Here is a 27,711-nt window from a genome sequence, read left to right on the forward strand (position 1 = left end):
CCAAACAACTTAGATTTACATAAGATTTCCAAAGTAAGACATAATACTATTCAGATATGGCGGATACCAGATAACTCAAATTCAACCCTAAAAAGTACAGTCAAACTTAGAGTAATAAATACTTATCTCATTCATGACTACAAACATGCCCAAACCACAAATTGACAAGTTATCATAGTGGATACCCTCTCTAAACATACAAATACTCCCTTTTTGGCGTATAACTTCGTTTAAGTCTTATCTGATTACATCACAAAACTAATTCAACCAAATTAATTTTAGACATATCATAACCTCATCATAGACCTACTTATAAAAGATTTATATGAACTTACCACAAGGGAGAATAATAACATTTTACCATACAAACTTACTAGAGTATGCCATAAGGGCCAACAGAGTATGCCATAAAGGCAACAAACCGAGCCACATTTTTATTGTCCCGATGGACTTTCATAGAAGGTGTCATGGGTTTTGCCCTTATGGACTTATACATAAACTTCATGTAACGTGATTTGCCAGTTCAATCAACACATTATCGAAGGCTACATTGTAACACCCTCTACCCAGCTCGGTTGTCGAACCCGAGTAATAAGACGCCACATCACACGTTAAAGTCTAAAATACCCTACACGACATTAAATTTTACTAAATATACATTAAGGGACCTTATATCAAGTTAAGTACATGCTTAAACACCACTTAATGAAAATTTCCAAAAAGTCACATAAGTACCGAAACACACTCGTTGGTATCGATAATTCTCATAGTGGGTATTGATATCTTTAGGAAATTGGTATCTTTTTAGCATTCTGTTTCTCTGCAAAATTTAAAACCTAGTAATTTATTGATACAATTCATAAAGTATTTATATTTTCACCCCGAGTATCGATACCAATTTAAGCTACTGACTTCCTACACATTCGTTTCAACATGCGGGTATCGATACTTAAGCCTCGATTACTGATACCTCTATATAAATCAGTAAAACTAACATCAAAATAGGGCATTTAACATATTCGATCACATACCACTTCAACATGCATCCATACTTCAGTATTCCACATCAAAACGACCATGCTTGCAGTTCAAAACAATATTAATAATTTAAACCAAAACAAAACCAATAAGATAATAACATCAACTATCAAACTTACGGGTATAAAATCAAAACAACCATTTAAAATGTACTATAAATCAACCAAAAACTCTACCACATTTCCTTGTTCCATTAGTTAAAAAATAATAGCAATAATATCATCTACTCAAAAACTAAGCCTAGCTTGGATCACTTCCTTGGAATTCTGCACCGCTCACATCGCAACGCTAATTATCTGCAATGGTTTAGAATGGAGTGTGTGAGCTTAAACAAGCTCAGTGAATGATCAGAAAACTACCAATAAGCATGATATCATACAATAAATGAAAGCAACCAGAACACATTGACATACATATTTAGCCATGGTGACATGCTAAAATATTCATGCATCAACTATCAACTTATAACTTTATAATTGCCTAATTAGACACATATCACATTCTATAATATTTCATTTAATGATAAATTGGCACTTGAGCTATGAAACATAAAAGTGGGCTCTATCACCACACATTGGATACACGGATCTCCAACACACCAATGACTCGAATAGTCGAACATATCCCAAACGCATAGCATTTGGCAACACTCTCCAACACACCAATATATCCCGATGAACGGAGATGAACTCACATTCTCTTATCTGTCCAAAACTGTCTCGGGCCTTAATGCCCCAAATCACAATACAAGGTTGAGTACTCACATAATCCTATGGCATGCCAACTATATCCAACGGTCTCAAAAGGTCACAAGGAAAAAGTATCCACAATTAAAACACACATTTTCTTACCATTTTTTGCACACTTTCATTGCACATTTGCATTATTAACACAACATCGTCACTGTCATTCAACATGTATAACATATCTAGGATAGGGGTTTAGGCTACTCCTAAGCTCCCATTTAATACTATGAATCGTGTCTACAAGCAGTGATTCCAAACCCTCACCGTTTGCACTTTCGCTTAGTCCTAAAAAGCTTAAACTAGCTTTTCCTTTCCTTTTATCTTGCTCGTTGAAGGCTCCAATGTAACTCCCTAAAATTCTTTGAGAACTTATTTGAGAGAATCTGCAGTAATTGAATTTTTGTATCTCTGGTTCTATGCTTTACATTTGTGTTTAAGGTCTAGAGTTTCGAGTTGTATTGTTAAAAGTTTTCTTATTTCTCTTTTAAACAACCCCTATCCTTGTGTTATATAGTTAAGTGCAATTCTGTGTAAAGTTGTGTCAAGAATGAGCCTGATGGTTCACTGGTTAAGCATCTGTCTGTATCTTGTCTGGTCCCGAGTTCGAATCCCAGCATATGCATTAGGAGAAATTTTTGTATTTTGTCGGAAACTAGATGGTGCTTAAGACAATAGTTTGAATGTTTCTTTCCCTGCTTCTTCTCTTTCTCTATTTTCTTTTATTTTTTCTGTCTTTTACTTCTTCGAAATTTCCTCTTTCGATTGCATTAAACAAAAGATTATCGAAATTAGTGAAACTCTTAAGTTGTTGGAGGAATTCTGTGTAACTTTTGTCAAAAAAATCTTAAACCTCTGCGAAATTTTGTTCCTTTCCTGTCATGTTGTGAAATTGGGAACTCTTTGCTTGTTTGCATAAACTCTTTGATAACTGATTGTTTTTGTTTCCTTAGGCGTGAGTAAGGAAGAAGGTGATCTCTCGTGAGTTGTACTGAGTTAAAACTGTCGAGTTATTGATTTTGAGACTTCTCCTTGTTGATTCTACTTCAAACAAGATTAGGTGCGTGCCGAAAACCCTATTTTTACAAATTTTGGTCGCTAGAAAACATGGCTATAGACGCCACACGGCCAGGCACATGGGCGTGTGTTTAGGCCGTGTGAGCCACATTACCGTGTAACTCACTGTTCATCAATTTGGGGCCATATTGGTAAGGCACACGGCCGTGTGCCCAGGCCGTGTGTGGCCATATTAGTGCAGGGTTCACACGGGCAACGGACACGAGCATATGTCTATGCCGTGTAACTTATTGTTCATTGTCTTTATTCCACACGGGTAGGGACACGGGCGTGTGTCCAGGACATGTAACTCTCTGTTTGTGATTTAGGACCACACGTCCAGGGACATGGGTGTGTGCCCAGGCTGAGTGAGGCACACGGGCAAGGACACAAGCGTGTGCCTAGGCCTTGTAACTCACTATTTATGTTTTGGAACCACATGGGTAGAGGACACGGGCATGTGTCCAGGCCGTGTGAACCACATAGGCAAGGACACGGGCGTGTGTCAAGGCCGTGTGGCATATAAATTGGGTCCAAATCTTATTTCTTTGAGGCCATGTGTGCGGCCGATACTGATCCTGACCTCCTCAATGTATGAATGATTTGAATTCGATTGTATGAGGGCTCTCTGATGCTCTATGATTAACATATGTATAGCATTACTATATCTGTACTGTGATAGCTATTTCTGATATTGAACTGCACTCTATAAATATGGATATTTGTATACTGCATATGTATGGGTTGGGATATTGTGAAGAAGAAAGTACTATACTCTAAACTAGTGGCTAAGCCACAATGTGGATAACTCTGAATCTGGCGCTTTGATGTATTCTGATTTGGATAGCTAAGCAGCAACTCTGTAAACGTGTCAGACAAACACTATATGGTGTGTAGGGTTGGATGGGCATTGAACACCTTTAATGGTGTGTTAGGATGGTCGAAGATGGTGTGTAGAGGTTGGGGGTAGGAAAACTTGCATATGAAACTGATTTGTTCTGTAAATAAAATCGAACTACTTCTGCTTCTATAACTAAACTGTTCTATATCTGAACTGGAATGACATCTGTTGCTTAATTGAATCTCAGGATTTGAGAATACTCTTTCAACTGTATTCCACTTGAATGAACATCTTTTATGCAATGAGTTATAACTTACTCTGTTACTGATTGGATTTCAGGTGGTTCTCAGACTTGAACGGGTCGACTCCATGGGAGCTCGGTCAAGCTTTTATCCTTTTTCTAAATACTACTATTAGGAAATTTAATTTTCTAAAATATCATAAAGTTTGAAAAGATTTTATATTTAGTTCATTACTGTGTTGGATGTTATGTAGTAAATGGTTCATTCTGACTGCGTTATAAATGTGGTGATCTTAGTATCATTGATGTAACGCTCTAGACTTGGTCTGGACGTCTAATCCGGGTTTAGGGTGTTACATCCCATGGTTCTGAATCTTCACTAACATTAACCCCACAACAAACATAATTAATTTACAACTATAAACACACCCAAACAATAAAAATGCAGGTCTAACATTTCTTCCTCTTTTAGAACTAAAAATTTCAACTTGGAAATTCGAAACCCAAATATCTTAATCTTTACTCATTCCATTTTGTCAAAAATCAATTCCAATCATCTAATTATTTATCCAAAAATGATTCCTAACCTTTATACCACACAAAACTACTAAAAATCATGGTTCCGAAATTTCAACGTACAATGGCCATTTTTGATGAAATCTTAACAAAACTTAAACTTTTTTAACGAAACCTTAAGAAGTTTTTAAAAACCTTCTAACCACTTTAAAACAAGTTGAAAAACACTTTGAAACATCGATTTCATTCAAAAACTCAAATTCCACCATTAACACCCCAAATTCTGACATTTACACAAAACCTTCGATTTAATAACTTAAAACTTGATTTAAATAGCTAGATTACATTATGAACTAATAGGAAAACGAAACATTACCTTAGTTGGGGAAAGAATGAACATTTGATAGTAAATTCGAGAACCCCACAATTTTAACGTTAATGGAATTTAATGGTGTTCTTGGTGCTTATTTTGGAAATCTAGGGAAGTTTAATGCAGTTAATGAAAACCAAAAGAATTGCAGTTTGGGATATCAAAATAGGTGAATGGTGTTTGGAGATTTCAAGGGATGGCAAAGAGGGTGAGGGGAAAAACTTTCTTAAGTTTCCTGTTAGTGGGGACAAAGAAATAGGGCAATATTTAAACTTTGGTACATTTACATTTGTGGTACTCCTAATTTTAACCCCTTTTTTCAAAATAATCCACATTTTAAAAGTAAAGGTCTTTTCTATATCATTTTCAAAAATTGATTTAACTTTCAAAAAGCCATAGTCGAATATATTTTTGGGTTACCATACTTCAAAATTTTCGAGCTTATTTTGAGCCAAAATCCCTAAATTACCCTCGAGACTTCTAGACTCAATTTTCGGGTGTGACAACTCTCCCCTTTTAAAAAAGAATTTCATCCTTGAAATTTACCTGAGCTAAAAAAATAGGGATATTGTTGTTTCATTGCATCTTCAGCTTCCCATGTAGACTCTTCTATCTTATGGTTACGCCACAAAACTTTAACCAATGGAACTCTCTTATTTCGCAAACCCTTCTCTTCATAAGCCAAGATCTTAATCAACCCCTCTTCATAAGTGAGATCAGTTCGCACTTCAATCTCATCTATTAGCACGATGCACGATGGGTCTGAATGATACTTCCCTAACATAAACACATGGAAAGCATCATGGATTCACTCAAATTCTGATAGCAACTTGAGATGATAAGCTACCGAATCAATCCTCTTAACAACTTTATATGGTCCAAGATACCTTGGACTCAATTTACCCTTCCTACCAAACCTCAAAACCTTCTTCCAAGGTGAAAATTTCAAAAATACCTTGTCGCCAACTTCAAACTCGATGTCATGACATTTCAAATTAGCATTAGATTTTTGCCTATCCGATGCTACTTTCAACCTTTCACAGATCAACTTCACTTTCTCTTCACTCTCTCGAACCAAATCCGGTCCAACAACATGCTTTCCATCCAATTTCGTCTAACACAAAGGAGTCCTACACTTTCTACCATACAATGCTCCAAACGGTGTCATTTGAATACTCGACTTAAAACTGTTGTTGTAGGAAAATTCTACTAACAGCAAATATCGCTCCCAACTACCATTTTACTCAATCACACAGCTACACAACACTTCTAAAACTTGGATTACCTTTTTGACTGCCCAACTGTCTAGGGTGATAAGCTGTACTAAAACTAAGTTTTGAACCCAAAGCCTATTGCAAACTCTTCTAGAGCCTAGAAGTAAGACACAGATCCCTATCTGAAACAATAGAAACTGGAACTCCATGAATATGTACAATTTCGACAATATACAACTCTACCAAATTATGCAAAAAATAATTAGTACACACTGCCAAGAAATGTGCACTCTTCGAAAACCAATCAACTATTACCCATACCGAGTCCTTCTTCTTCTGGGTCAAAGGGAAACCTGAGAAGAAGTCCATGGTGATCTTTTCCTACTTCCGTTCAAGAATTGCAATCGGTTGCAATGAACCTGAAGGATACTAATGTTCTGCTTTCACCTTCTGGCAAACCAAACATCAAATCATAAAATCCGTAACATCACACTTCAAACCAAGCCACCAATATATCTGTCGGAGATCATGATACATTTTACCACTTCCAGGATGCATAGTGTAAGGTCTACTATGAGCTTTAGTAAGGACCACCTATCTCAAATCCAATTCATGCAACACACACAATCTCCTTCGAAAATTCAACATACCATTACTATCAACATCAAAATCTCTCTTTACACCTTATTCAACCTGTCAAATCCTTTTCAACAATTCCCCATCTAACGACTGTTTCTCCTTAATTTGCTGAGACAAAGTTGGCTTCACTTGAAGTTTAGCTAACAAATCATCAATTCGAGGCAAATGATACTTATTCTTGATTGTTAACTTATTTAACTACCTATAGTCGATACACAATTGCAACGTACCATCCTTCTTCTTCACAAACAAAATCTGTGCACCCTACGGAGATACACGCGATTGAATGAACCCTCTGTCAAGCAACTCTTTCAACTAATTCTTTAACTCTTTAAGCTCTTTTGGTGCCATGCGATAAGGTGCAATAAGCACCAATGTTGTACCAGGAAAGAGCTCAATACCAAACTTTACTCACGTTTCGGTGGCAAATTAGGTAATTCTTTCAGAAACACATTAGGAAAATCCTTAACGGTACGGATATCTTGAACTCCCAATTCTTTACTAACTGGGTTTATCGCATAAGCCAGATAAGCTTCAAACCCTTTCCCTATCATCTTCTCAGCCTTGATAGTCGAAACCACATTAGACAAAAATTCAGGTCTGTCACCAACAACTACAATTTCCAACTCATCACTCTTTCGTAAACTGATTTCTTTCATTCCAAAATCCACCTTAGCCTTATGTTCAGTTAACCAGTACATACCGAGAATCACATCAAATTCATAAAAAGGGAAATTAATAAGGTCTACAGAGAAACATGCCCTTGAACCATAAGAGGACACCTACGGTATACTTGATTCACCACCAAACTATCACCAAAAAAGCTAATAGCAGTCATATCCAAACTATAGTCTACAGGAATCTCAAACTTACACGCCAATTCACTCAAGATGTACGAATACGTAGAACCAGAATCAGCCAAAGAGAATAATGAAATAGACTGTAAAGTTAAAGTACCTACAATAACATCGATCGAATCTTGATCCTGCGACTCCCTAACAATATAAACCTGAGCTAGACCTCTAGAGTTAACCTAAGTAGCAACAGTATGAGTGAAAACTCGCTGCCCAACTGATCTTCCATTACCTCTACCGGGACCAAGACCTCTAGTAGGCGTAGAAGCATGTGCCAACTTTAAATCTATGAAACCTCAACTTTGTTTGGATAGTCCCTCAACAAGTGTTCCTTAGAGCCACAATTAAAACATCCACATGTTAGTTTATGACCTCTTCAGGATGCCTACTCTCACAATGACACAAAGTGGCCATCTAGAACCACCCGATGAACCTCCAGTACTAACCACAACACTGTTCTACTGCTTAGACTGACTCGGTCCAAACCCACGTCTTGAATCTCTACCAGAACTCTGATTATCAAGCCCTTTCTTAGGTGGTTGTCCAGATGCACCATTAAAAATTCTCTTTTTGGATTCAATTACCACAGAACGTAGTGGCTCAGCCAACGTTTCCTCAACAACCTTGGCTTTTTCAACCAACTTATCAAAAAGCTCGATACTCTAAGCTATTAGATAAAATCAAAACTCATGATTAACTCCAAAACAAAACCTCTTGCATCGGTTGTTTTCAGTAAGAACCATTTCAAAAGCATAATAACTAAGTCACACAAACTCTGACACATAATCAGCCATTGACAAATCACCTTGAACCAGATCCAGAAATTCCCGTTTACGAGCTTTCATGTAGTGTTCACCTATAAACTTCCTTTTAAGAACTTCTAGGAAATAATTCCAAGTTAAACGGTCTAGAGTAGTACCTCTCTTCACATTATTCCACCAATGATGAGCCTTACTGGTCGAATAGGGACACAGTACAACCCAATTTCTCTTCGTCAGAATAGGACATCCGCTGAGGATCCTTTCAACTCCTTCAAGCCGTGAGTCCGCCACAAGAAGATCGATTCCTTTCACTCCGAAAACTCTTTACCACCAAACACTCGCAGACGCTCAAACGACAACCCTCGATTAACAAGTGCAATATTGGTAGGTGCGGAGCAGGTTAAAACCAAGAATCCTCAAACGCTCCAATCATAGCCTCCATTAGAGGTCCAATACCCTTATCAAGTATATTTATTCTACGCGGCGACATAGGAGGTGTAGAGGATGTACCATCCTCTTGAGGATTCGCATTCACATTCACACGTCGTGAGGTATATCGAATCTAATCTAATATACACAACCAAAACCAAAGGTGTGAGTGGCGGTAAATGATCCAAGTCATGTTCCGCAAGAAAACTTTAGAATAAAGTATTTTTTTCCACCCTACCCCAATTTCAAACAAATTCATGCTATGTTGAACATAGGTATCTCAAATAGTTTAATCAATCAGAGGAATTTAGACATATGGATTTCGCAACCCTAGTTCACACATCAATAACTTAGGTCTGAGTGTTAGAGAATCTAGGCTCTGATACCACTAAATGTAGCACCCTATACCTATTTCAATCGCTAAGATCGAGTAACAAGACGCCACATCACTGATAACTCTTGAAAAAAGTAATATTTCATACATTTAGACCTAGCTAATTTGTTGTACTTGGGTACATTTAGTGGCATGTTAGAACATTTTATTAGCATTTTTATCATTTGCATTAGGAGCTTGGACTGTGTTTACATGTTAGATACTTTTAATTGCATGTGAAAGGGTTGTGTTTGGTAGTTTGCTAGGTGCATGATATGGAGAAATAAATAAATGAGTGAAGGTTTTCCTAGGAAAAAGGTTGGACAGTTTGCCACCTTGTATGTCGTGGCAATTCAAGAAGATGACCGAGTCAACACTTAACACATACTAGTCTCAACCCAACTCTACTTGTACCAGAAAAATCTACCTAAAAAATAGGAGAGAATATCGTAGGCTGTTGGAGCTATCCTAGGAAGAAAAGCTTATAAAAAGCCAAAGGTGGAAACCCTAAAGGGTGTAGAGATCTAGAGGAAACAATAGATGGTAACAGTTGAGTAGAGACGGAAAAAGGAAGCTGAAGGCAGCCCCTCTCAGCCACCACAGAACACTGTGCTGCTGGATTATGGATTGGTTTGGCGACAGCCATCTTCCTAATTTCTTCTATTATTTCTTATTTTGTTCTCCCTTGAATTGAATTGATTGAAACAATGTTGGATGTTATTTTGAACTTGAAATTTAATTGCCAACCCATGAATTAAATCTCATAAGGTTGGGATTACATGATGAAACTTTTATTTTCCTTAATAGTTGAAGCATATATTTGATTTAATCTCTTGCTCCATTCAATCACTTTTATTTCCTAATGTATGCGTACATTCTCTAGAAATAGATGAGTGTGCAGTGCACATAAACCTAATCTAATTTCGAAAGGTTGGATTAGTTGGACTAAACTCACAATGACACAAAGTGGCCATCTAGAACCACCGATGAACCTCCAAGACTAACCACAACCTCGTTTCATGCTTAGACTGACTCGGTCCAAACCCACGTCTTGAATCTCTACCAGAACTCTGATTATCAAGCCCTTTCTTAGGTGGTTGTCCAGATGCACCATTAAAAATTCTCTTTTTGGATTCAATTACCACAGAACGTAGTGGCTCAGCCAACGTTTCCTCAACAACCTTGGCTTTTTCAACCAACTTATCAAAAAGCTCGATACTCTAAGCTATTAGATAAAATCAAAACTCATGATTAACTCCAAAACAAAACCTCTTGCATCGGTTGTTTTCAGTAAGAACCATTTCAAAAGCATAATAACTAAGTCACACAAACTCTGACACATAATCAGCCATTGACAAATCACCTTGAACCAGATCCAGAAATTCCCGTTTACGAGCTTTCATGTAGTGTTCACCTATAAACTTCCTTTTAAGAACTTCTAGGAAATAATTCCAAGTTAAACGGTCTACAGTAGTACCTCTCTTCACATTATTCCACCAATGATGAGCCTTACCGTCGAATAGGGACACAGTACAACCCAATTTCTCTTCGTCAGAATAGGACATCTGCTTGAGGATCCTTTCAACTCCTTCAAGCCAGTAGTCTGCCACAGTAAGATCGATTCCTTTCACTCCAGAAAACTCTTTACCACCAAACACTCGCAGACGTTCAAACGACAACCCTCGATTAACAAGTGCAATATTGGTAGGTGCAGGAGCAGGGTTAAAACCAGTAATCCTCTGAAACGCTCCAATCATAGCCTCCATTAGAGGTCCAATACCCTTATCAAGTATATTTATTCTACGCGGCGACATAGGAGGTGTAGAGGATGTACCATCCTCTTGAGGATTCGCATTCACATTCACACGTCTGTGAGGTATATCGAATCTAATCTAATATACACAACCAAAACCAAAGGTGTGAGTGGCGGGTAAATGATCCAAGTCATGTTCCTGCAAGAAAACTTTAGAATAAAGTATTTTTTTTCCCAGTCCTACCCCAATTTCAAACAAATTCATGCTATGTTGAACATAGGTATCTCAAATAGTTTAATCAATCAGAGGAATTTAGACATATGGATTTCGCAACCCTAGTTCACACATCAATAACTTAGGTCTGAGTGTTAGAGAATCTAGGCTCTGATACCACTAAATGTAGCACCCTATACCTATTTCAATCGCTAAGATCGAGTAACAAGACGCCACATCACTGATAACTCTTGAAAAAAGTAATATTTCATACATTTAGACCTAGCTAATTTGTTGTACTTGGGTACATTTAGTGGCATGTTAGAACATTTTATTAGCATTTTATCATTTGCATTAGGAGCTTGGACTGTGTTTACATGTTAGATACTTTTAATTGCATGTGAAAGGGTTGTGTTTGGTAGTTTGCTAGGTGCATGATATGGAGAAATAAATAAATGAGTGAAGGTTTTCCTAGGAAAAAGGTTGGACAGTTTGCCACCTTGTATGTCGTGGCAATTCAAGAAGATGACCGAGTCAACACTTAACACATACTAGTCTCAACCCAACTCTACTTGTACCGGAAAAATCTACCTAAAAATAGGAGAGAATATCGAGGTCGTTGGAGCTATCCTAGGAAGAAAAGCTTATAAAAAGCCAAAGGTGGAAACCCTAAAGGGTGTAGAGATCTAGAGGAAACAATAGATGGTAACAGTTGAGTAGAGACGGAAAAAGGAAGTGAAGGCGACCCTCTCACCACCACGAACAACGTGTCTTTGGATTATGGATTGGTTTGGCGACAGCCATCTTCCTAATTTCTTCTATTATTTCTTATTTTGTTCTCCCTTGAATTGAATTGATTGAAACAATGTTGGATGTTATTTTGAACTTGAAATTTAATTGCCAACCCATGAATTAAATCTCATAAGGTTGGGATTACATGATGAAACTTTTATTTTCCTTAATAGTTGAAGCATATATTTGATTTAATCTACTGTTCCATTCAATCACTTTTATTTCCTAACTGTATGCGTACATTCTCTAGAAATAGATGAGTGTGCAGTGTGCACATAAACTGAATCTAATTCTGAAAGGTTGGATTAGTTGGACTAAAATTGAATGATACAAGTGGGCATTTGACAGAATACCTATAGCAGACTCTAGACATAGAGCAACATTTGTATAAAATGAAGACAAAATAGTGCAAGGTGTCGTGCTAAGGCCCATAGACATAGGCCAAGTAACTTGAGATCTTACTCTTGAAAGAAGCAGATCACTTTAGGTCTCTTCTGAGCAGTAGGTTAAGTACTATTTTCCTAAGATATTACTGAAAGTAATGATAGAGTCTTAGTAATCCCAACCTTCCATCCTTTGTCGTAGAATCATTGCCATAGCATTCTTAGTTATTTATTTATTCGCTTGCAATTTATTTACGTAATTTTTTCATAACTGCCGTTTCATTTTTACTCTTTTTTATGCTTTAACACTTCCAATATTAGTTAGTATACGTTTTGCACTTATCCTTATTATTTTAACTTACCATTACATATTTAACTTGGTTTTGTCGTAACATTAATCATTATCATAACTTGACCATTTCTATACCTAATCCAATCCTTGTGGAGACGATCTCACTTATCACTTTATTACTTGATTCAATGTTTATACTTGCACAATTCGCATATCATATTCACAGGCGACAATCACACGTCACAACATCACATACTATACACCATCTCATTTGCATACAAACATCACCACATTTATTCATTTATAGGAGTTTAAAATCTAAAATGTCCCATGTGACATTAAAATTTACTAAATATACATTAAACGACCTTATATCAAGTTAAGAACATGTTTAAACACCACTTAATGAAAATTTCCAAAAAGTCACGTAAGTATCGATACACACTCGCTGGTCTCGATATTTCTCATAGTGGGTATTGATATCTTTAGAAAATCAGTATCTTTTTAGCATTTTATTTCTCTGCAAAATTTAAAACCTAGTAATTTAATGATACAATTCATAAAGTATCTATATTTTCACCCCGAGTATCGATACTCAAAAAGGGTATCGATACCAATTTAAGCTACTGGCTTCTTGCACATTCGTTTCCACATGGGGGTATCAATACTTAAGCCCCGATTACTGATACCTCTATATAAATCAACAAAAATCACAGCAAAATAGGGCATTTAACATATTCAATCACATACCACTTCAACATGCATCCATTCTTCAGTATTCCACATCAAAACGACCATGCTTGCAGTTCAAAACAACATTAATAATTCAAACCAAAACAAAACCAATAATATAATAACATCGACTATCAAACCTATGGGTCTAAAATCAAAACAACTATTTAAAATGTACTATTAATCAACCAAAAACTCTACCACATTTCCTTGTTCCCTTAGTTAAGAAATAATAGCAATAATATCACCTACTCAAACACTAAGCCTAGCTTGGATCACTTTCTTGGAATTCTACACCACTCACATCGCAATGCTAATTATCTACAATGGTTTAGAATGGAGCGTGTGAGCTCAAACAAGTTCAGTGAATGATATAAAACTACCAATAAACATGATATCATATAATAAATGAAAGCAACCAGAACACATTTACATACATATTTAGCCCTGGTGACATACATATCACCACACATTGGATACATGGATCTCTAACACACCAATGACTTGAAGAGTCGAACATATCCCAAAAGCATAGGATTTAGCTAACACACTCCAACACACCAATATATCCCGGTGAATGGAGCTGAACTCATATTCCCTTATCTCTCCAAAACTGTCTTGAGCCTCAATGCCCCAAATCAAAACACAAGGGTGAGTACTCACATAATCCTATGGCATACCAACTATATCCAACGGTCTCAAAAGGTCACAAGGCAAAAGTATCCACAATTAAAATACACATTTTCTTACCATTTTTTACACACTTTCACTGCACATTTGCATTATTAACACAACATCATCACTGTCATTCAGCATGTATAATATACCTACAATTAACACATTCATAATAGCCATCACAAATATACATTTCATATCACATTAACACATCATAGTACTCAAACCACATCTCATAATTACATAACTCATAAAGTTAGTAAGGGAAATAAGAAAACTTACACTCGAAACTTAGGATAGGGGTTTCGGCTATTCCTAAGCTCCCATTTAATACTATGAATTGTGTCTACAAGCAGCAATTCCAAACACTCATCGTTCGCGCTTTCGCCTAGTCGTCGAAAGCCTAAACTAGTTTTTCCTTTCCTTTTGTCTTACTCGTCGAAGGCTCAAATGGTTTCGAATCTTCACTAAAATTAGCCCCACAACAAACATAATTAATTTACAACTATAAACACACCCAAACAATAAAAAATGCATGTCTAACATTTCTTCCTATTTTAGAACTAAAAATTTTGACTTGAAAATTTGAAACCCAAATATCTTAATCTTTACTCATTCCATTTTGCCAAAAAAAAATTCCAATCATCTAATTATTTATCCAAAAATGATTCCTAACCTTTATACCACACAAAATTGCTAAAAATCATGGTTCCGAAATTTCAACGTACAATGGCCATTTTTAATGAAAACTTAACAAAACTTAAAATTTTTTAACATAAATTTAGGAAGTTTTTGGAAACCTTCTAACCACTTTAAAACAAGTTGAAAAACACTTTGAAACATCGATTTCATTCAAAAACTCGAATTCCATCATTAATGCCCTAAATTTTGACATTTACACAAAACCTTCGATTTAATAACTTCAAGCTCGATTTAAATAGCTAGATTACATTAGGAACTAATAGGAAAATGAAACATTACCTTATATGGGGAAAGAACGAACATTTGACAGTAAATTTGAGAACCCCACAAGTTGAATGTCAATGGAATTTAATGGTGTTTTTGGTGCTTATTTTGGAATTCTAGGGAAGTTTAATGCTTGGAAGTTAATGAAAACCAAAAAAATTGAAGTTTAGGATATCAAAATAGGTGAATGGTGCTTGGGGATTTTAAGGGACGACAAGAGGGTGAATGGAAAAACTTTCATGAGTTTCCTACAGGTGAGGGTAAAGAAATAGGGCGATTTTTAAACTTTAGATCATTTACCTTTGTGGTACTCCACATTTTAAATGTAAAGGTATTTTCTACATCATTTTCAAAAATTAATTTAACTTTTAAAAATACATAGTTGAATATAATTTTGGGTTACCATACTTTAAAATTTTTGAGCTCATTTTGAACCAAAATCCCTAAATTGCCCTCGAAACTTCTAGACCTAATTTTGGGGTGTGACATACACCATGAACATACACAGAGTCATAACTTGCCATGGGTCTCAGCCACATGGACTTGCACACTTTCATGTATCGTGATCTGTTAATCTATTCTTCATCTTACTAGAGGCTACACCATGAGTGTTTTCATATCATATTTAGATGTCATGGGTCTTAACCTCATGGTCTTACACTTGTTTTATAGAGGGACATTTACTTAGCATTCAGTTACCCAGATTTGTTTGCAATCTTGATTGATTCATACTTTTTGTATCAGACTTTGCCCTGTAAACTTATCATCAACATTCTATTCAAACAAAAGCTCACATATGTCATCATAACATGTATATCATTTTTACCATGATTCTTGCACTTACCAATTAATGGAGATATCATCGTCATTTAGATATACTTCTATTTGAACAGTACCTATGCAAGAATCAGGATAGAGACTCACCTGGTACTTACCTGGTAATCCAACAAAATAAACAAATAAACAAAATAAAATATTTTCTCCTAAAGATTGTTAGGGAAAAATTAAATTTAATAATAAATATAATTTTTGTACATTTTTTATTCATAAACTTTGTTAAAATTAAATAATAATAAACTTACTTGGAAGTTGCACACTAGAGGTGATCATGGGCCGGGCTGGGCTTAGAAAAAAATTTTGGCCTGCGTCTTAGGCCCTGGCCCGGCCCGAAATATGGGCCAGAAATTTTGTCCAGGCCTGGCCCAGGATAAAATTCCTAATCCTGAGCTCTGCCTGACCTGGCCTATTTTAAAATTTTATATTTATTATATATTTGTTATATATTCGGGCTGGGCCGGGCAGGGCCCGGGCAAAAAAAGTGGTGCCCGAGGCTCGACCCATTTTCTAAAAGGGCCTATTTTTTTGCCCAAACCCTCTCATATTTCGGGTTGACCGTCGAGCCGGGCCGGGCTGCCCAACCCATGATCACCTCTATTGCACACTTACTAATCAAGAATAGATTTGATGAATAGAAAGCTTAAGTTGTTGCTAAAGATTAAACCCTTTGTCCTTAAGGCAAAATTACCTATCACTTGGTGCACACGGTTTTGATGCGATTGCTTCCCAAAACTTTAACACCACCACCTCAAAGAATTACACACCTCTTGAAGATAAACGAACTTATAAAATTTAACTCAAGTTTTTTCTCCACAACAATAAATCCATAAGCTAAATAAACACATTAAATCTTTTAAAAGAACTTCAAACTTTCTTCAATAAACTTTCTTGAAAACAAGAGATACAATGAGGTAAATAAATATCACACTATTTTCTTTTATTAATTAAAACTTAATTGTAAGTCCATAAAACTTGCAATAAATTGTATATAAAAAGTTTTAAAGCTTCATTAAAACCATATACGTTTTGTACTTCTTAAAGAATTTTTCTTAATTTTTTCTTTCGAAACTTATAAAACATATTGTTGTTTTATTATTTTTATTAAATTATTCTAACAATGATTAAAATATTATAATAGTCGATTCTTTAGCTATAGAACAACCAACCACCACCCTTTTGCAACTATGAGCATCTCCTGATGATGGTCTCTAGCCATTTTTCTAGTAAGATAAAGACCGAGCTTTGGAATAATAGTCTTTGTGTTCTAAGGTTGGGCTAAACTTGCATCGTGCAGGGGTTTTGCCCTTTTCAACAGGGGTGAAGCCAGAAAAATTTTTAGGGATTGAAATTAAATTATAATTTTTATGATCGTGAAAATGCAATTTTACCATTTTAATAACTTATATCTTTATAATTTTTAAAGGATTAAATCAATTTTTATCATTTTTAGGGGGCCAAAGTGCAATTTTACCTTTACTAATTTAAAATTTTAAAAATTTAAAGGGCCTAAATGAAAAATTTTCATTTTAAAGGGGGTCGAGCCCCTACCATACCCCTAGCTATGCTCCTGTTTCCCAAAACCTATCTAGCAGTTAGAAGTGTGGTTGTTCAATGAAACTTTTCCCATGGTGTTGTAATTTATCTTTTCTAGGATTTCCTTGTCTATCGAGTTTAACCCGATTTTTCTCTTGATTGTACGAGCTTTCATTTTTAAACATTGATTTTAGATTTGGCAAAATTGTAAAAAAAACCCATCAACATTTGGGGGCTTTTGGTTTTGTGCCCTTAACCTCTCTTTTTTAGTGACACCCTCAACATTATGATTTCAGAAATCAGCCCAATTTTAACAATAAATGTGAGTTGTCTGTCAGTCAAATGCCGGTCAACGAAGTAAGCCTATGTGATGTCATAGATGACATCATCTTTTTTTCATTTTGTTTCCATCTTCTTTCTTCTTCTCATTTTCCCTGCTGTTACAATAAAAAAATGCAATTCTCTTTTAGTTTCAACTCCACCATTTAACACCTTACTTTTCCAAAAGCTTCACTTACACTGAGATTCAACACCACTTTGGTATTTATATTATAAGGCATTCAAACAAAACATTTAGATCAGGACAGAGCTCATACTAATATCAGAATCGAATCAAAGGTTTACTAAGCAGCTAAAACAACTCCATCGATTAATAAAAAATGTTTAGGATGTACACACACATACATAGCAGAAGGGTCACTAACCAATTCATCATTGCAATAAACCTCGAAAGCACCGAAGCTTTGCAGAAAAGACTGCATTACATTCCCAAGAAGCACTGCATTACATTCCCCAAAAGCCAAGCAGATGTAATGGACCCAAAACTATTTGCACGCGAGGAATAATACCACAGCGGTGGTGTCATAATCCCAATCATAGGAAAAATCTATTCACTTGCCATCATAATCCCTATAACTCCAAATTGGAAAACTGGAACCACTTTCGAAAGCAAATGTTTCGGCAATGTGGTGGATAGTTATCAAGCATTACATCAAATCCAAGAAATTGGGCTTCTAACATCTTCATTGTCAAAACAGTTCCCCTGTAAATTTTCATCAATTACATGTTCAATTATCACTTGAGGAAAAATATCAACTATAATATCCAAAGAAAAGGAAAACATCAAAAGAAAAGCATGAAGTGCAGAAATTGATATTCATCTTACTGCCATAGCCGATTCCTCCAATAGCGTTAGGTTTCTCAGAAGGAAAAAAAAGAAGAGGAGATAAATTGAATAAGAAATTCAATTAAAATAATGGATGAATGGTTAAAGTTACCTATAAAAGAAATATCTAAGGTTTCAGGATTGAGTGGAGGTTTGGGTAGGTGGGGATGATGGTGGTGATGGTGTGAGTGAAGCTTTTAGAAAAGTGAGGTGTTAAATGGTGGAGTTCAAAATTGAAAGGGAAATACAATTTTTTTTTACTCTAACAGCAACTACAAGGAAAGAGAAGAAGGGAGAAGAATAAATAAGATGGAAACAAAATGAAAAAAAATGATGCCATTTATGACGTCACATAGGCTTACTTCGTTAATCGGCGCTTGACTGATGGTCAACTCATGTTTACTGTTAGAATTTGGGTTGATTTTTGAAAAAAATATAATGTTGAAGGTGTCAATAAAAAAAAGGTCAAAGGCACAAAACCAAAAGCCCCCAAACATTGAGGGGGTTTTTTTTATTATAATTATGCCTTTAGATTTCAAGTTCTTATTAACCAGCTGAAATGGAGAACCTTCAAGTAGAAGCGATCATACGTATTTACTCAATTTCTTTGAGTAAATTGTTGAAACCTCGTTTTGCAATGTAACGGTCCCTCTAATTTTTTTGGTTGTTTAGAAGGGTTAATAAGGCTTGTTTGTTATCTAAGATTTTCTATTGGTGTATTGTCCATGTTCTCTTAAAGGTTTGCTATCCTGTGTTTCTAGGATCTTTTGTGTCTCTTCTAATGAAATGAAATCTACTTCTAATTTGTTAAAAAAAAAAAAGAATTACATCGATTGAGGGTGGGTTTGGATGGGAGACGAGATGCGATGTGTTTTGCTTACTTTTAGTCTCGCTACAGTATCGCTACAGTATCGCTACAATATCTAATCTCACCGCAATCATTGTTTTTACACTAATCACAGGTAAACGCACCGTCCATCCAAACTCAGCTTGAAACAAAATTAAACGTGATATATGTCAAATAGTAAGTGTGCATTCAAATTTTTAGCTCACATTAATTCGAAGTTAGATTTGGACCACCTTTATCTCCTATTTCTTATAAAAAAACTTAAATATTTTATCATAATAAATAAAAAATGATATTTATAGGTATTATAGATTACAATGCTCAAATTTTCTTTTATATATTTAGTGTAAGTTATAGATTTAGTTCTTATATTTAGATTTGGTCATTTTAAGTTACCTATTTTTCTTTTTATAAATTTTAAAAATTAGTTTTACTCAAATGCTATCCATTAAATTCGTTAAGTTAAATTATGTTATTTTTAAAATCTTATGCAAGATAAATATATTATCACATGTGAAATGCCATGTGAGCTTGTTATTTTCACATAATACTCACAAAAAAAAGTCACAACATTTTAGTTAATGAATTTAATGACTACTATTTGAGTCAGATTGAATTTTAAATTTCATTGAATTTTAAATTTTGAAATGTATAAAGACTAAAATGATCAAATTGAATAACAAAGACTAAATCTCCTACTTACATAAAGTATAGCGACTAATAGAAAGTTTTGACTAAACAAATTGAACTATTACTAGTTGGATTAAAATTGAAATTCTAAAATTCAAAAACACATGGACTAAAATTGATCAAATTAAAGTATAGAGACTAAATCTATAAATTAGGCATAGTATATGGACTAATAGAAGATTCTGAATGTATTAGAGCTGAAATCATGGTCTTTGAGGTGGGCCTATTCTAATACATAAAGTAGGCCCATTATCTTTAACAAATCCAATAATTGAAGGTTTTTTTTTTTTTATATAACGCTGAAAAAAAACTAGATCCGACTCGACCTGATATCCAAATTGCCGACCCTAAAAATTTGAAAGGCACAAAAACAAAAGCAAATTGTGAAGGAAAAGATGAAGCGAAGCGACTCCCAGTCCCAGAAGAGTTGATGGCAATGACATTGCCTTCTTAGAGTTTTGAAGGATTCAACTTCTTCTGGAATTCGTGTCGCTTTTCTCGGTTCCATTTTATCACCAAATTTTGAAAAACATTATCTGGTAATGATTTTTAATATATATTTTAATTTTGAATGCCAAAATCCTTTCTGTTTATTTATTTATTTAAAATTTATCCTTTTCTGATGTACTATTTTATTTTATTTATTTAATTTGTGAAAATTTGAAAAATTCAGTCTCGATGCTGTAATGTGTGTGTGTGTGTGTGTGCTTCTAAGATTTTTGTATAATTATTTTATTTGCGTATGTATGCTTTTGTAATTTCTGGCAGTGCACAGGAATTAATATTTATTGTTCTAAGAATTAGAATTTGGTGGAGATTTATCCAACATTTGAATTTTATTTAGTGTTTATTTTTTGTTTATAATCAAGCCACTACTTTTTATATCGCCTGGATACAGTAATTGAGAAAACTTTGTTGGCTAGGATTAATTATATGAAGCATAGTTATAATAATTTTGTTAATTTCGTTGCGCCAGAGCAGTGACTGGTCTGGTAACGAATCTCTTCCTAACAAGTTTTATATGTTTGTTGGCTTCTTTTCTTTCTCGTTCATATTCATGGCATTGCTTTTTGGTTCCATCCTTGTTTGGTATGTGAATGTTTAGTTTGTTCAAAATTATGCTAAATAGGACTCAGTTTATGTTATTTGAAGTTATAAAATTGAACGAGTTTTGCTTCTGTAAGTAAATTCTATGGCAAGCATTTAGTCTTGCTTTTCGTATCTCTATCCCTTTCTATAATCCCTTTGGACTATATAACATTTTAAAGAAGTCTAAAGAGCAATGTAGGAATGTAATGTGTTAATTTGTTTCTCAGGTTGGTTACATTAATTATAAATTATATCATGAAAAGGTGACTTTTTCTGTAATGACATTTTAGTTTGGACTATAATGTTGTAAACTGCCTTGGACTGGAGAATTTTTATAAGCAAATTGATATTTTTGTGATTAAAGCTTCATATGAAGTCAGGACCTGACCTTGTGTGTTTCAGTAGATGCAGCAAATGGAGGAAGTGGACATTGATTCAGTATTGGACATGCCCAACACTGTCGATAAGCTATCTGTACAGCAAATGAACAGATGGGATTATGTTGAACAAGAAAGTAAAATTTCAGTGCTTAGTCATTTGAGAGGTTCTAATACTGCAGGCAAAGAATCTTTGGATACGCTAAGGAGAAGAGGTAGGTTGGTTGTTGAAAAAGGACACAACCGAAAACATTATATACACCCACGAAAACTTTCAGGTAGTGTTGATGAAATTGAACATAGGAAAAACACCATTATCTTATCCCCCCTAGAGAATTCTCAAGCAAATGCTCCTTTATTTGGGAAAACTGCAGTGGAGAGAAGCAGGAATTCCATTACAGAGCACATGGATAAAGGAAAAGCTCCTTGCTCTAAGTTGCCTTTTAAGTCATCTGTATTCCAAGAAAATCATGCTGTTATAGATTTAACTGAAAAGAAAATGTACAATCAAATACCTGAAAGGCCATTTCCACAAGGTGGATCAACAAATCACTTAGCTGAAGGAAGAAAAGAATGTCAGCTACCAAGAATTGGTGGTTCTTTCTTTCATAACTCTGCAGACAGTTCTGCAAAATCCAGAAATAACTGCAAAGGAAAGGAGAAAATAGATGGCATAGAATTTAAAAGTGTAGGGTTGGTTATGGATCGTGGAAAAGGGGTGGATCCTTCCCATGGGTCCCCACGTAGAATGGAAAAACAATTGCCTGCATCTCACCGTTCTTTTGTCTCGCCAAGAGCAGTTGGGAGAAAAAAATTGGTTCAAAATGGCTGTATCTCTCCCCAGAATATAGCTATCTGGGACAAGACACTGGAAATTAACAAACAATCCCTAAACAGCTTTAAAGTTGAACAAAATTTTGGGAATGTGGCTAGCTATGGTAAAGGAAAAGGAGTTGTTTATTCTCACACACCTAAGGAGCATGAAACCAATTTCATTAATTTATCTGGGAGGTAACTTTTAATTAATGTTCTTCTCCAACTATTTTTTTTCCTATTGTCAATTGGATGCTTTCTTTTTTATTGTTGATTTATTTCATTTGTTTTGTTAAAATGTTTGCAAAAGAGATGGCCAGGCTGGTACATTTTAGCCAAAAGCTTTTAAACAACATCCAATAAAAGGACAATGTAGCAGGCTTTTAGAATTCAGAACTTTTTTTTATTGATGTCCATAGTATTGGTCAGTTAATTTTTTCAATGCTTAATTCTAAGTAGAAGGTCCTTATGACTAAAATGTGTTGTCTTCTTGCTGCAGTCCTATATATAACAATATGGAAGCTAATGGTTTTGGTGATTCAAATAGAGATGCATGCTTTGAAGAAAAAGGTGGCTGGAGAAGCACACACTACCACTCAGACAATGCAGATCAGGCAGTTGGACATCATTTCAGCAGATTTAATAATATACGATCCCAAGTGAGTCAACAAAATGAAAATATTGTTGTGAAAAGAGATAATGCTAGTGGAGGAAACAATAGGACCACATGTGATGGTCCGGAAAGTCATGATGCAACTGAAAAAGCTGGTGTGATTGTCTCAAAATTCAACCAAAGAAGTGAACCTTCTAGTGCAAAAAACATACTGCCTAAAAGGCAAACAAAACATGTATTGAACTCAAGAAATAGTGGTTTTGGTGATTCAAATAGAGATGCATGCTTTGAAGGAAAAGGTGGCTGGAGAAGCACACATTACTGCTCACATAATGCAGATCAGACAGTTGGACATCATTTTAGCAGATTTAATAATGTACGATGCGAAGTGAGTCAACAAAATGAAAATATAGTTGTGAAAAGAGATAATGCTAGTGGAGAAAAGAACAGGACTGTATGTGATGGTCCAGAAAATCATGATGCAACTAAAACAGCTCCTATGATTGTCTCAAAATTCAACTACATAAGTGAACCTTCTCATGCAAAAAACATGCTGCCTAAAAGGCAAACACAACATGCATTAAACTCAAGAAATAGTGATGAAAGTGCTAGGGTCATTCCTAATGACTCAGACATTGTGTTTCTTGGTTCATCTAGGAAGTCATCTAGTTCAAGGTCATCTAGAATTAATGGGAAACATCTGGATGTTTTGGATCTTTATGAGTCATCTGAAATTAGAGGGGAAAATTCCAATAATATGGAGAATGGAAATGATGAGGACTCCGAGGATAGGTTAAGACAAATTGAAGCAGATGAAATGTTGGCCCGTGAACTGCAAGAACAATTATATCATGAGGTACTTATAGTTGGTGATAGCAAGGTTGATTATGTTATTATTTGACACTTTCTCCCTCCAATAGTGGTGACTTGTTTATTTACATGCATTAGCTTTAAATGTTTATGAACCTTTTAACAGGTTGATGGAGACATTGCATGGGCACTTCAGCTGGAGGAGCACACACTCAATCCAACTATTCAGAATATCCAAGAGCCAGATCATGTTAGTAAGCTTTAATTTTCTTTTTCTCTTTTTAAATGATGATAACTTGAGAGCCTACATTATGTGCATCATGAAATCACTCATGCCGAAGGTTTAAGATAGCTGCAAGATTTGTGTCTAAACCAGAAAAAATAGAAAGAACTTGGGTGTAGAAATGTTGTTCCTAAATCTCAGCACAGTAAATGATAAGGTTTATATGCAAATCTTGATGTTATTACTCAACAAGGGATTTTGCAGTTCATCATTATTTAAGCTTTTGCATGTTTGATTGTGTTTGTTTAAACTTGATTTGAACTTTTTTGTTCAAGCTTGTGAACACATGTATTTTTTTATTTTGAAGTTATTAGTGCTAGCTTAGGTGTCCATGTTTGTTGTGCCCAGGAATTGGAATCAAATCCTGCTATCACAAGGGATAGAGGAAAGTGGGGAGGGCTGACCCCCCTTGTCTAGCCTGGTTGTTGGACCTAATAATGTTTTGAAACTGGTAAATTCAATAACTTTGGGAATTTGTTGTACTCCTCGTGTACTCTATATCTATGGAAGCCATATTTAAAGTTGAAAAATAATAATTTTATTTGAAAGAATATGAAAGAGGTTGTATATGCTAGAAAGCCTGTCCTCTCAGAATCATTATTTGGATGCTTTAGCAGCTATCGTTATATTTTTAAAAAGGTAGAGGTCCAACTTAATGAATCCTGTTGCTGCAGGATTGTATATTTCTAATTTTAAAAAGGGCATAATATTAATAAATAGTATATTTCATTTAAGCTATTCAACTTGAGTGAAAAGACCTTTTTTGTAGGATTGTATATTTGTATTTATCAGACAATAGAATCATGAAATATGCTAATATTCAGTCAAGTTTTCTCTTTTTTGTCTAGCATAAAAGAAATGTATTGCTTTATCCCTTTTGTACCCTTTTTTATGTACTTTAGATGGTAAATGATGGCTCGTAAACTATGAAATGGATGCTTCTCTTTTTGGATTTGTATAAGTGCCTATCTGTAATACTATTATTTCCCACTTGTGCAGATAGGCTCAACAAGGCATTATCGTACCCAGTCTCCATTCCCGACTTTTCAGGATTCTTCTAATTGGATTGCTCGTTTCCCTACTGATAGACTGCCATGGTTAAGGAGTCGAGTTTTGGATCAACTGCGAGTGACATTGTCTAGGACTAGGAATTTTCAATCTTCTTTGGGCATGGATTTGGATATGGTAATTGTTTTGCCCTGTTCTATCCTGTATTTTTTTTCCTTCAACATTACCTGATTTCTGGCTTTCTGATACAGAGACTTGATATATTGGAAGCCATGGAGGCTGTAATTGGAGATGCTGATGGCATGGGAATGGCTAGTCAAATTTTCCAAGTTCAACATGATTTTAATGAGTAAGATTTTTCTATTATTGTTACTATTAAGACTGGATTTTGGATTTACCATATTACATGATCGAAACATGCATTTGGTAGACAATATTTAGGAATTGCAGCTGTGCCATTGTTTTTTGCAAAGATTATTGTCTTGGGCAGCCAATACAAATGCAGTCACATGGGTTGCTAAGCTATGCAGAAATATTAGGTCTGTATTCAGACTTGGCTTCAGCTTTGGTCAGTGGCCAGTTCAGAGAATTTTTTGGTAGACAATGTATGGGATTTTAGCCGTATTATTTCTTTGTGGCTTTCTTCAAGACTGAAATATACTGGTTCGCTATTGTATTGATGTAAAATAGGTTTATTAGAAACCACACTACATGTATGAAAACAAAGTAGTTGGAAACCATCTGTTTTGGTTGAATATGTTTATTGCAAGATGCAAATAATTGCCTACTTGGACTGGTTCTTGATTACAGGGTTTGAAGTAGCCAATAATTGGAAAAATATTATAGTTTAAATCTTGCAACTACTTAGAGGCTGGAAGCATTAGTGTACATTGATAGTTAACAAGCTACTATGGGACTCTGGCTTGGTATGTCCAAAATTGTGGTAATTTGCAAGCCAGGAATGCTTTACAAAATGGTGAAGCTATAGCATTTCAAAATAATCCATGAACCTCTCTATAAGATTATTTTAATGTGCCCAATTTCTCCTCCTTTTCAAGTATTTTTATTGACAGTTCAAAATTAGTTGGTACAGACATTTCATCCAAGCTTAAATCTAATAATGGATAGACCACCCAGTTTTGGGTCAACAAGCAGTTACCTTATTGCAGTTTGTTCAAAGAAAATTAAGATGATGGTATTTTGTATAATAACATGTCATTGTGTCGGTAGGAGTATCCTGGATTGTTAATAATATCTTTCTATAGCTTTAACTTCAACAATTCATCTTTGTATTGTGTACTTTCTACCTATGTTTTATCAAATTTCTACATCGCTTAATTTTGTTTTTGCAGCTTTCTATCTTCATGGGGTTACAACTGTTTACTTGAAGAGTTAAAGTTGTTATATCTTGTCTTGTTTTTCATTTTTCTTGCAGAAATGATTATGAAATGCTGTTGGCCCTTGATGACAATAATCATCAGTATGGTGGTGCGTCTATTAATCAGATTAACAGTTTACCATTATCCAAAGTGCAGGTATATATATATATGTTTGTAGCTTGTGAAATAACACCATATAGATAGGTGTTCTAATTTTTTTGCTTTTCACATCCGCTCATGTGCAAATACACTGCATTATTTATGTTTTGCTCCCCAAACCTAATTTCTAATTATTGTTTTCATCCCCTTATTAATGCATCTAGACTAATAACTTTGAAGAAGCTTGCGCTGTATGCCTTGAAACCCCTGCAATTGGAGATACCATTCGTCATCTTCCTTGTCTACATAAATTTCACAAGGATGTAATGCTGTCTACCTTTTTCTAATCTTCAATGCCATTATGTTTTTCCTTTTCTTGGATTGATTTTCAGATCTCATAGCGGATGAAGTTAAAAAGTCTTTAATATATAATTTTTTCATTCCCCTTATATGGCAGTGTATTGATCCATGGCTCAGCAGAAAGAAATCATGCCCGGTTTGCAAGTCATCTATAACTTGAATGGGGGTATTATCATGCATGATGGTAAAAATGTCTTAAGGAGGTATGTTTCTATTAATTTACTCCTTTAAGCTTTTTGTATGCATGAACTTGTTGGCAGCATGAAAATGACATGGGATGAATAACTAAAACACGATATGAGACGCGAAGAAAATAACAGTGCCATGATGAGTATGTCAAAATCTATCTAAAATGAATTCTTAGGTAAAAAAGAGGATGGTTTACTAATATAATTCTACAAACTGTGGTCATTGTATGTGGATGTTATCTTTTGCCTTGCCTGCAGATTTGACCGACACAAACAAAAACTAGTAGGGAACAGGAAGCTTGATGAGAGAACTGTTAAAAGGTAATGAAAGGTCCTTTTATTTTGTATTTTGTCGAAAGCTGATATTATTTTTGAATTTTCCACTACACCTCCCCATTTGAAAGGCATTTATTTTCAGCCATATTTGCAAGTGTATCATTGCTCCTCTGCCTTCTGTTCACATTTTATTTTCCTTGTATATCTCATTTGAGAAGTGAGAGGAATATATTTATGGAATAACATAAAGTATATGTACAAGTAAATACTACAATCGATTTGTTAAGAAATAAATTATACAGAATTATAAATAAGACTCTTAAAATTATTTAGTTTTTCACCAAGCTGATATCTTCTCTATATATCTACCTACATGAAAAAATGGAAGAAGAAATGGAAATTGTTTACACATCAAAGTGACAGCAGCCAAAAAGCTGCAAGTCTCTAAAATTAGATTAGGGT

At 35.0% G+C, this 27,711-nt stretch overlaps 1 protein-coding gene across 5 annotated transcripts; it reads left to right on the forward strand.

Annotated features, from left to right (window-relative positions):
- The first annotated feature begins 20,269 nt into the window (after positions 1–20,269).
- LOC105777695 (hypothetical protein) lies at positions 20,270–27,563 on the forward strand. Of its 5 annotated transcripts, none has more exons than XM_012601071.2 (10): positions 20,270–20,493; positions 21,446–22,431; positions 22,733–23,702; positions 23,823–23,906; positions 24,939–25,124; positions 25,199–25,296; positions 26,383–26,482; positions 26,650–26,748; positions 26,883–26,988; positions 27,232–27,563. In XM_012601071.2, the coding sequence occupies exons 2-9, from the start codon at positions 21,449–21,451 to the stop codon at positions 26,943–26,945; spliced, it is 2,583 nt and encodes an 860-aa protein (XP_012456525.2). In that variant the 5' UTR covers positions 20,270–20,493; positions 21,446–21,448; the 3' UTR covers positions 26,946–26,988; positions 27,232–27,563. The 5 variants fall into 5 exon arrangements, with proteins under 5 accessions (XP_012456525.2, XP_012456523.2, XP_052478250.1 ...); XM_012601069.2 differs by having other exon boundaries at positions 21,449–22,431; XM_052622290.1 differs by having other exon boundaries at positions 21,449–22,431; positions 22,781–23,702.
- The last annotated feature ends 148 nt before the right edge of the window (positions 27,564–27,711 follow it).

This window comes from Gossypium raimondii, chromosome 10, assembly GCF_025698545.1.
Source record: "Gossypium raimondii isolate GPD5lz chromosome 10, ASM2569854v1, whole genome shotgun sequence".
Classification (NCBI taxonomy): Eukaryota; Viridiplantae; Streptophyta; class Magnoliopsida; order Malvales; family Malvaceae; genus Gossypium; species Gossypium raimondii.